Here is an 11,397-nt window from a genome sequence, read left to right on the forward strand (position 1 = left end):
TACAGGATAACCGCACAACAATACAATGCTTTGGAAAATAAGTTGACCCCCTCTTCTTTGTGGGCAGCCTCTCAAACATCCCATAATATCTCCTGCAGGAATCCCTATTTCCGTCTTTCTCCATACAATATATACGAATAAGAGCTTCGCGATCCCTACGCGATAGAAGCAGGAGGACTAATAAGTGCCTCTCTTTCTCCCCAACTCTCTGATTTCCCGGAAGGCCTTTTCCGCCGCCAACCAGCGGAAATCCCTCCTTTTCCGCCAAAAGGCGCTTCCTTTTTCTTTCCTCACCGGCTTATGATTGGCTACCGAGCGTGCCTTCTTTCCTTTTCTCTCTCTCTGGGCTGCGAGGGAGGCCGCCAAGATGGTGAGTCTTGGCGCCGGAGGTTCTCGGCGCCTTCAATCCGTCCTGCCCCGGTGCCATCCTGGCTCCTCCGGCCCGCGGACCGCCTGCCTTCCCTTCCGCGGGGGCTCCGCAGTGTTTTAGGGGGGTTATGGGCTGGAGGAAAGGGGGCGAAGTTGCCGGCGCCTCCCCGTGGGTCCCCGCTCCCCCCCATTTATTCATCTGAGCTACGGCCCAGCATGAGGGGCGCCAGGTTGGGGAACGAGGGGGGGGGTCTGTTGCTCTAAAATGGGCCTCTAAATTGCCCCCCCCTTTTTTTTCAACTGCACACTTCCAGAGGTTGATAGCTGTGCACGCTCAACTTTTTTTTAATAAATTGTAGTTTTTATACACACACACACACATGCATACGTTTGTCTATGTATATGCATAAGTATAATTAAATGTTAAAAGAATTCTCAACTTTAAATTGTATGTACGTGTGTATGCATATATACGCATGTATACATATAATTAAAAGTATTTAACTTAAAATTATATATATACGTTTATGTGTATGTATGTATAGGTGTGTATATGTATAAAGAATTCTCAATTTTTTAAAATTATAATTTATATATAGTGCATGTCTGTGTATATATATATATATATATATATAAAAAGGTAAAGGTTCCCCCGCACACGCGTGCTAGTCGTTTCCGACTCTAGGGGCCGGTGCTCGTCTCCGTTTCAAAGCCGAAGAGCCAGCGCTTGTCCGAGGACGTCTCCGTGGTCATGTGGCCGGCATGACTTAGATGCCAAAGGCGCACGGAACGCTGTTACCTTCCCACCGTAGTGGTCCCTATTTTTCTACTTGCATTTTTACGTGCTTTCGAACTGCTAGGTTGGCAGAAGCTGGGACGAGTAACAGGTGCTCACTCTGCTGCGCGGCATTCGGGATTCAACCCGCCAAACTGCCGACCTTCTGATCGACAAGCTCAGCGTCCTAACCCACTAAGCCACCGCGTCCCTCTAATATATATATATATATATATATATATATATATATATGCATGTGTGTATACAAATATAATTAAAATAGTTCTCAACTTTTTAAATAAATTATAATTTGTTACATGTGTGTGTGTGTGTATTAAAAGAATACCTAGTTCTTTTAAGGAGGGATCCTTTGGATTAGTTACGGGCCAAATGAAATGCTTTACTTGAATTTTTATTTTTACTTTGTTTTACTTTTCCATGCTAGAACGACACAGTCACCATCCGAACCAGGAAGTTCATGACAAACCGTCTGCTTCAGCGTAAGCAAATGGTAAGATGCATATTTTGTGGCCTCTGAGGTGGGATTCCAAGGGAAAACTTGGCTCTGCAATAATTATTTTGTTTGCATTGCCGTCTAATCAATAACCTAATCACGGCTGTCACCAGTAACAGATAAAACATGGAGGACAAAATATAGCTAATAATTTAGTCTGGCTTTTGGAATGCTATTATGTTGATCGAAACGGTTACATTAAAGGCTGGCGAAAGAGGATGAGAAGAGGTTTACAGTGATTTGGATGGAATAAGTTCTAATGATTAATATTGCATATATAATAATGTTTTAATGTTAATTAGAATTAATATGGTTTAATAATGGGACAGTTGGGAGACCTTTCTATAGGCTGTGTTTAAGCAAACGTGTTTCAGCACAAAAGAGAGGAAGGCTTGTCATTTGCAAATTTGTTTTCTTTCATTCTCCTTGCTCATAAAACTCATGACGTTCTAAATATCCGGAGACTACAAACTCTTGACATCTATTTTAGCCGAAAGACTTTAAAAAAAGTTTTACAGGATTACATGCATGAAGACCACTGTGGCTTCTTGCCTAAAAGACAATGTCAGAGTCATTTTGAATAGGATTGAATATTTACAACAACGTAGCGACAAACAGGTTGCCTTGATCTTTTTGGGGGCAGAAAAAGCTCTTTGACAGTTTGAACCGGCCTGTCATAAATTCTTGACCACCTGAATTTGCCTCCAGAAATCGTGGGTGCTCCATCACTAGAGATTTTTAAGAAGACACTGGACATTCACCTGTCTGAAACAGTATAGGTTCTCTTGCTTGAGCAGGGGGCTGGACTAGAAGACCTCCGAGGTCCCTTCCAGTTCTACTCTGTTCTAAATGTCCAGAGAACTGTCAGTCTTTAATGTGAGAGTATGCTGGACACAATGACTAGAATTCAAATTTTGACAAGGTTACTTGGCAAGCAGATCCAATAATATATCGACTGTACAGTATTTCCCAAACATAACAAAAGGAGAGTTTCCCAGGCATTAAATGTTGCGTTATTATTTTGCTGTACAGGTAGTTTTGTAGTGTGCCCCAAATTTCTGCTGTTAAGTGCAACATTTGTCCCATTTTACGACCATCCTGGCCACAGTTGTTAAGTGAATCACTGCAGATGATAAGTTAGCAAGCCGGCTGTTAAGTGAAACTGGCTCCCCCGTTGACTTGGCTTGTCAGAAGTTTTCAAAAGAGGGGGGTCACGTGACCCCGGGACACTTAACTGCCGTCATAAATATGAACGGGTTGCCAAGCATCTGAATTTTGCTGGGTGCTGCAGTGGTCCTAACTGTGAAAAAACGGTCATAGGTCATATATGGCCATCGACAGGCAGTAGTCACAACAGTGACAGCTCATATTTGTGTAAATTTTTTTAGATTGCTAACAAAGAATTAAAGGGAGACTGATATGCATTTCAAACTTATTTGTTTTCATCAGTCCGCCATACCCTTCTGAGATTCGAACCTGGGCTGATTGCACATTAGGCAGTTGTTTTAACCTCTAGGCCACAAGCTCTATCTCACTTTGTTAGCTGAGAAGCAAGGGAGATATGTGTTAAATGCTTGTTAACTATTTAGATTACCTTGCTAGGCTCCAAACATGGGACAAATCTTTATTTCCTGTTTCAGCCTAACCGAAGGCCATCGGCAGGCAGTAGTCACAAGAGTGACAGCTCATATTTGTGTAATTTTTTTTATTTATATACACACACACACACACATACACATACACATACAAGGCCATTGTAACCTTGAACGGTCGCTAAATGACTGCCTGTAGGGAGAGCTTTGCAAATGGTGTAACTAGGGTTATATGTTTTGCACAGACAGGTATATAAGTGAGCACAATCAAAATACATTAAATTACTTCCAGGCAGGGTTTTTTAGCATACAACTGACCTGTTTCGTTGTTGAATTTTTGCCTCTCTTGTCTGCCCAAGCAGCCGCTGCTGTTGCTGTCTTTTCTTCACCACCAAAAAATATCACATTTTTAATCTGAAACTACTCGTGTGTGTAGGTTGACCTATAAGCCTAAAATTGAAGCATTGCATATTCCTGGCCTAGGTTTTCGTGTTCGAAGCTGAAATTTTTTAACCTGCTTTATGAGCCCTCCCTGCCACTAAAATATTTTCCTCCCAGGAGAAAAACGAAGCGTTGAATTTACTTATTTATATATTTTTCCACTCCCGATATTTGTAGGTAATCGATGTCCTTCATCCTGGAAAAGCCACTGTACCCAAAACAGAAATCCGCGAGAAGTTGGCAAAAATGTACAAGACGACTCCGGACGTCATTTTTGTCTTCGGCTTCAGGACCCATTTTGGTGGCGGGAAGACCACAGGCTTCGGCATGATCTACGATTCTCTAGACTACGCAAAGAAAAACGAACCAAAGCATAGGCTGGCCAGGGTAGGTGGTTTTTAACTTTTTTTTTTTTTTTTGGAATGTGGACCATGTTGGGATAAAAGGAATTTTTACTCTGGTTACATAGCGCTTTGGTGAAGTTTGGAGTTAAGAGGCCCTTTTTCTCTCCTGGTTCCATTAATTAAATATAAATTAAAATACCAATTTCTTTCCCCCCCCCCACTATTCCAACCGATATATAAAATAAATCGTTATTCTTTATCGCTTTTTGTGCTAGATTTGGCAGTGGCCAAAAAAAAAAAAACAAGCAACGTGAGAAGAAGAAAGATTTTCTTCTAAACCACTAAAGTTTTGTGTGTTTGGACATAGTGGGATAGGATTGTGCAAGTGGAAATCTAGAAAACGTTGGCATCCCTTCGGCTGCTGTGTTAAATTGCTGCTTCCTCCTGTTAAATACCAATTTCTGAACCTGTTTAAAGAAGTTTAATAACTTCCGCCACTGTGCTCAAATGTTTTCGCACCTTTTTAACCCGAAAATGACACTTTTGTAAACTCATAAATTAAGGTTGGATTTTTTTTTGTTGTGTGTGCCCTTTCTCTGTGCTATAAACCGTTTATAATGGGCTAGTAGGCGGTATGGCGCAAACCACTAGCTGCTATTATCTTTGACGTGTATTTTGAAAATACAGATGATGGCTAACTGAAGTCTAGTTCTTAGTTTAGAAGTAGGTCAGTTGCCTACAAATAGTGTGTGTTGGGGGGTTGTATGAGTTGGGTACTTGAATAGCGGCTCATTGTGAATTGAGAATCACTAGCTCATCATTTCTGGAACGAATAATCCTTACAAACCTTTAGATTTTTTGCGAAAGAAAGAACGGGATGCAGAGGTTTTAAGCTAAAAATGCTTTATTCTTTATCTCTGATTCTATCCTGCCTTTATTAATTTGTATAAATAAGGCAGTGAAGACACATAACATTCCTTCTCTTCCCCCCCGCCCCCCAACATAACCCTACGAGGTGGGTTTGGCTGAGAGACAGACAGACACTGGCCAAAAGTCACCCAGCTGACGTTCCTGGCTAAAGTCAAGGCTAGAACTCCCAATCTCCTGGTTTCCAGCTTGGCGCCTTCCCGACTGGACCAAACTGGCTCAGTTAATTGGCCTTGCAGGTGTATAGGTGGCGTCGGATAAATAGGATATTTAATAACATTTATTGGCCGCCCGTCTTACCATAGGGTAACTCTGGGCGGCTTACAAGTTACACAAAATGCACAAGTTAAATATTAAAAGCTAAGGACACAATCAGCCACCTCCGTTGGGCTGTCCCCCCACTGGAGCACCAAGCCGACTGGCACAGCTCTTACAAAAAGGAGGGTTGGGGCCAACCTCACATGGGGGGGGCAGATGTTCCAGAGGGCAGAGAAGGCCCTCTGAACCCTGCTAGCCGGACTAATCGGGCTGATGGGACCCCCGCAGCATGCCTCAAGCAACCTGGACCCCTGCCGTGAAGGGCTTTAATTGCTCCCGGGATACAGACTGGTAACCAGTGCAGCTCCCGGGGCAGTGATGTCACAGGGGCCATTCTTGTTTCCCACCCACCCCAAAAAAAACCTACCTTCGCCACCAGTTGTAGCTTCCGAAGGCTCTTCAAAGGTGAGCCCCGTCTGGAGCGTGTTAACAGCAGTCCAGTCATGAGATGACTGAGTGCGTGTTCCAGAAACGTTGGTGTGTTAAGGTCTCACGTCGCTCTCGTTGTCTTCCCCAGCACGGCTTGTACGAAAAGAAGAAGACGTCACGGAAACAGCGCAAAGAGCGCAAGAATAGGATGAAGAAGGCCAGGGGAACCGCCAAGGCCAACGTGGGCGCCGGCAAGAAGGTAAGGATGTTCTCCCCCCCCCCAAATAAATAAATAAATAAAATTAGAAAACGCTCATCAGACACCGTTGTTGCTGCTTGCCTTATTTCATTGACAAAATACTCTCTTTTTTTCCCCCCTCGCCAATTACTGCTAAGTTTGTAAGCCGCCCTGAGTCTTCGGAGAAGGGCGGGATATAAATGGAAGTAAAATAAAAAATAAAAATAAATAAATAAAATAATTTCCCATCTTTCACCACTGGCGCACAGAAGGTAATTCCGAGCTCGTTCGCTTTGTTTCGGCTTTGCAGCTAAACAAAGCGAAACGACAAAAGGATGTGGCGTTTTTAGAATTTCCATAGAAATAGGATTTTTAGAACACGTCTCTCTTCTTTTCCCCCCCCCCGTCTTTCTCTTTTTTTTTCCTTGCGATGCGTCTAGCTTCCTCGTTAGCTTACTTTACCTTATCAAATCCTGCTTTATTTTCAGATTTATTTTTTTAAAGAATCGAGAAATAATTTCCTTCCGGCCAGTGGGTTGGCAGGTCAAAATTAAAATGCTCATTAGCCTGGCGTTTAATGAGATTGGAAATGTACGCTGAATGTAATTTTGGCTTCAGAAGAGAAAAGAGTTACAGGCTTTTTTAACAGGCGTTGGTTAAAATTGGCATTTAGAGAGAGAGAGGGATATACAAATGTGCCATTTTTATCAATGGCATAATGTTTTAGATTCTGGAATAGCCTATTTAGGATTAAAACATCCTGGGCCACTATGTTTTTGTGTGTGGGATTCCTTTCAAAAGGCTGTGAGTTTTCAAGCTTTCCATTCAGCTAGATTGAGGTGCTTTAAATAAATCCTCCCAGTTAATAACTCTTTGCTTTCACTTCTCTTTTGTACCTCCTTGGATCTCTTCTTAATCAGAAATGAGGTGTTTGGTAGGTATGGAGAATGAGTGCATGGTTGTGATTGCATGAGCTGTGTACCCCTCACACGTCTTTGTGGTGCTCCTTTTCATGGGTTTTCCTTTTGTAGCTGAGCTGCTGTGTCTTGCACACGTTTAGTTTGTTTATTTTGTGTCCTGCCCATCTCACTCTGCAAAGCATCTCTGATATAGTTCCAGGTACACGTGCTATAGACTTATTTTTATTTTTTATTTTAATTCCATTTATATCCCGCCCTTCTCCGAAGACACAGGGCGGCTTACAAGCTTAGCAGTAGCCTTCATTCTATGTATATGCCTGCTTGTTAGAGCTTTCACACACACCCCAAGCGGCATTATTACAAAGTCAGCTTATTGCCCCCAACAATCTGGGTCCTCATTTTACCTACCTCGGAAGGAGGGAAGGCTGAGTCAACCTTGAGCCTGGTGGGACGCGAACCTGCACTAATGGCAGGCAGCTGGTGTTACTTAAGGAGGCATCAGCCCACTGCTCCACCAATCATATTTATTTCGTATTTAGCTTGAACCGTATTACTGAGGCTCTTTAGGAAATGCCTGGAAGATTCCTTTGAGCTAGCTAATTATAATTAAAAGGGGAAAAATGACTCTCTGGATTTCTCTCCTTTTCATAGAACGGGAAGAAAATTTCCCCTGTTTTCCTTATAAGCTACTGGTCAAAACTTGAAATTTTGGGGCAGCAGATTGTATCAGTAAAAGATGAGGGCTGAGTGGCGTCTGATAAGGTTGCCGCTTCTATTTTCTCGGCGTTTAATTCCAAGAACAGCTTTCCTTGCTATATAAACTAGGCATCCAGTGTGTCGTGCTACGCAGGCATTGGGTATCCCTGCCTTATTTTGACTGACTTACCTGAAATTGAAAAGAGTTTATTTATAGTTTGGATTTGTTATGGCCACTAAGTGTGCATCCAATTGTTGCCGCCTCTATTAGTCAAACCGATCAAACCGGTCAGTCCTAGAGGAGATCAACCCTGACTGCTCTTTAGAAGGCCAGATCCTGAAGCTAAAACTCAAATACTTTGGCCACCTAATGAGAAGGAAGGACTCACTGGAGAAGAGCCTAATGCTGGGAAAGATTGAGGGCAAGAGAAGAAGGGGACGACAGAGAATGAGGTGGCTGGATGGAGTCACTGAAGCAGGAGGCGTGAGCTTAACTGGACTCCAGAAGATGGTAGAAGACAGGAAGGCCTGGAGGAACATTGTCCATAGGGTCGCGATGGGTCAGACACGACTTCGCAGCTAACAACAACAACAACAACAACAAGCAATCTGTTGCAAATTGGCTATCGCCTATTTTTACATCTAATTTCTGATCCTTAATATGCCACAAAACTCTTGATTTCCCGGCCTCCAGTTTCGTGGACTTGGGCTGTGGTGGACAGAGCCCATTCATAGCTTTGCGCACGTATAATGCTATTTTTGCATGGATAAAATTCCTTTTCTATTTAGCAAGCGTCCCCTAGCAGTCAATTAAAACCAAGCTTTTGTTCCACTGGAGTGCTAAACCAGGCTTAGCAAAAGCACTCTTGACATCTCACCTATTGCAGTTGATGTGTACAGTAAAAAACACTATTTTTCCCCCCTTGTCTTGTAAAAATAGCCTGGCTGCTGGAATGCGTTTTTCAAACATTTCACTCCAAAAGCCGTCATTGTCGGCGAGTAAATTACACGTGACTGCTTTTTGTTAACTTTCCGAATTCTGCATCATTGCTTGTTTTTCCCTATCTAATTCTATTTTACCACGTACCGTGGTCCTCTGTGCCACGAACAGAACCTAACCTGATCATCATTAGAAATTGAACAAAGTTTCAGCTGAATCTTTAAGCTCCCGAGACGGCTAAGGTAAATTCTTTAGCTTTGCAAGCTGTTTCCTTTGGAAATGGTTAGTGACCAGTGGCAGGACTGCTATACGATTGGATTACTTGAAGTCGTGTTTTATACCTCGTATGCTTAAAGATGTACTGACAAGTTTTTAATTTCTTTTTCTTGCAGTGAGCCAGTCTAGGAAACCAAACAGGTACAGTAGCTCTGAATTACATTTATGTAACAACCTTGGGGAGATTCCTTTTAAGAGTCTAATTTAATTTAATTTAATAATTTGATTTCTATACCGCCCTTCTCCCGAAGGACTCAGGGCGGTGAACAGGGCAATACACAATAAAAATCAGATACAAAAATTAAAAAACCATTAAAAACCAATTAAACATCATGCCCATAAAATCAATACATATTAAGTTAAAAACTAATTTTAAAAAACCCAACCCCACCCCGTCAGACCAGGCCAGCTTGTTCGAAAAAGAATGTTTTAAGATCGCGCCGGAAGGAGCGAAGGTCGGGGGCCGTCCGGAGCTCAACCGGTAAGCTGTTCCAAAGGTCTGGCGCGCCCACAGAGAACGCTCTCCCCCTGGGGGTCGCCAATCGGCATTCTTTGATCGGCGGCACCCTGAGGAGGCCCTCTCTGTGGGAGCGCACTGGACGGAGGGACGTTGACGCCGGTCGCAGGTGTTGCCGTAGGTAATAACGTTGCATTCTTTTAATTTAACCTTGCTTCCGCCAGTGTTTTTGGATGCAGTAAATTTTATGTCGTTAGGATTAGCCGAGACCAGTTGTTTAAAGCGGAATTTAGCTAATCCAGACTTTGGAGCAAGGAGCTGCGTTTCTTCCCCCAGCAAACAAACTCAGAAAGTTCTGCAGAGTCTCTGCAAAGTCTTTCTTCACACAGAGTCCTTAGTTAGAAGTAGCAATCTCATTTTTGTGCTTGATCAGCTCTGGAGCTGGTAATTAATTTCGAGCCGTTGCGAGCAGAAGGAAGTTTGGGAATCTTACAGCTTCTCACGTGCTTTCAGTGAGTTGCTGTTTTTATAGCACTATTGCAATTAGAATCTCACTTCTCAGGTTGGTCAGTTAGTACGTTTAGATAAATAAATGCAGTCTGAGCCTCAGTTCCCGGTTTGTTGAAATTGGCGGGAGGAACTACTTGCGTCTTACTCAGATTTATAATTTACTGCCTAATGTTAAAAACTCACTTTATTTTGTTTTTTTTTTACCTGCAGGAAAACTTAACATAGCCCGAGTCTATGGAAGTTGTACTGAAGTCAGTTCTATGAATAAATTTCTATGAAAACTAAAACTCTGCTTACTGGGTGTTCTTACCCTGAGCGGTTGGACTGTTCAGATTTGCACACAGTATCAAAAAGAGAAAAACAGACTCAATTCAGTCAGGTGTAATTGGCCCGGGGGAGTGAGAAAATGAAATTTAATCCAAAATAGTGGTTATTTAAAATTAAGCGTGTTTGTAAAAGAGCGGCCATAATTGCTCAGATCGGAATGCAAAAATCAACAAGACCCAGAGATACTGAGCATTAATTCTGTGGGGCAGCAATCGGCATGAACTGGCGTGGGAATTGTAGCTGAGCAACCTTGTGGTGTCTGAATTTCTTCCTACTTTGTATGTTATCTTTTGGTCTTGGTGGATTGTCAGATGCAGAGAGAGCAAAGCATAACTAGTAGAATTATTCTGCTAGAGTCTAGTTCTTGATTCCTGGGTCCCCAAAGACAGATTCCTCTGGCCCTGCCTTTCGTTTTGTCGCCACAAGTTGTACTGGAATAGAATAGAATAAGAATAAGAATTTAGAATAGAATAAGATGCAGAATAGAATAAAATGTGGAATAGAATAGGAAAGAATAAGAATAGAACTGAAGGGGTTTTAGCTTTTTATATATTGTTTTAATTGTTGGGCTTAATTAATTTAATTTATTTTAATTTTATATTATCCTTATATTGTATTTTATGCTGCCCTGTAAACCGCCCTGAGTCCTTCGGGAATAGGGCGGTATAAAAATCTAAATAAATAAATAAATAGAACAGGAAAGAATAGAATGCAGACTAGGTAGAATAGAATAAATAGGGGAGACATGATAGCAGTGTCCCAGTATTTGAGGGGCTGCTACAAGGAAGACGGGATCAAATTATTCTCCAAAGCACCAGAGGGCAGGACGAGAAACAACGGTTGGAAACCGATCAAGGAGAGAATTGACCTGGAATTAAGGAGAAACTTCCTAACAGTGAGGACGATTAACCAGTGGAACAGAAGTTGCCTTCAGAAATTGTGGTCACTTGTCTGAGATGGTATAGGTTCTCTTGCTTGAACAGGGGGCTGGACTAGAAGACCTCCAAGGTCCCTTCCAGCTTCTACTCTACTGCAACCTGGTTGACTAATTTGGGCATTTCCACATGAGAGGGAACGCTATCTTGGATTAAGTGTTTTCCGGTGGGACCGGTCTACCCCAAATACGGGACGGGGCATACTGCTTCCGATTAATCTCCCCTCTGGTGCAGCCGACAAAGCGAGGAGACCCCGTGGCCTAGAGGCTAATACATCGGCCTAAGATGCAAGTGGCCCCGGGTTCGAATCTCGGAAGGGTACAGCTAGCTGACGAGAGCTAAGTAGCTCGAAATAGCTATACTAGTCTCCCTTTAATTCTTTGTCGCCAAATTAAAATTTTAACACACAAAATCTCTTGGATTATGTAAGGTATCGGGAACCATCTGAA

The 11,397-nt window shown here is 42.5% G+C and overlaps 1 protein-coding gene across 1 annotated transcript; it reads left to right on the forward strand.

The window, feature by feature from the left end:
* Positions 1 to 235: 235 nt before the first annotated feature.
* Positions 236 to 9,984, forward strand: RPS24 (ribosomal protein S24). Its single transcript, XM_081328731.1, has 6 exons — positions 236 to 370; positions 1,590 to 1,655; positions 3,869 to 4,078; positions 5,798 to 5,908; positions 8,836 to 8,860; positions 9,897 to 9,984. Exons 1-5 carry the CDS (start codon positions 368 to 370, stop codon positions 8,836 to 8,838), a joined length of 393 nt encoding a protein of 130 aa, XP_081184857.1. The 5' UTR covers positions 236 to 367; the 3' UTR covers positions 8,839 to 8,860; positions 9,897 to 9,984.
* The last annotated feature ends 1,413 nt before the right edge of the window (positions 9,985 to 11,397 follow it).

Source organism: Vipera berus, assembly GCF_964194415.1.
Source record: "Vipera berus genome assembly, chromosome: 5".
NCBI lineage: Eukaryota > Metazoa > Chordata > Lepidosauria > Squamata > Viperidae > Vipera > Vipera berus.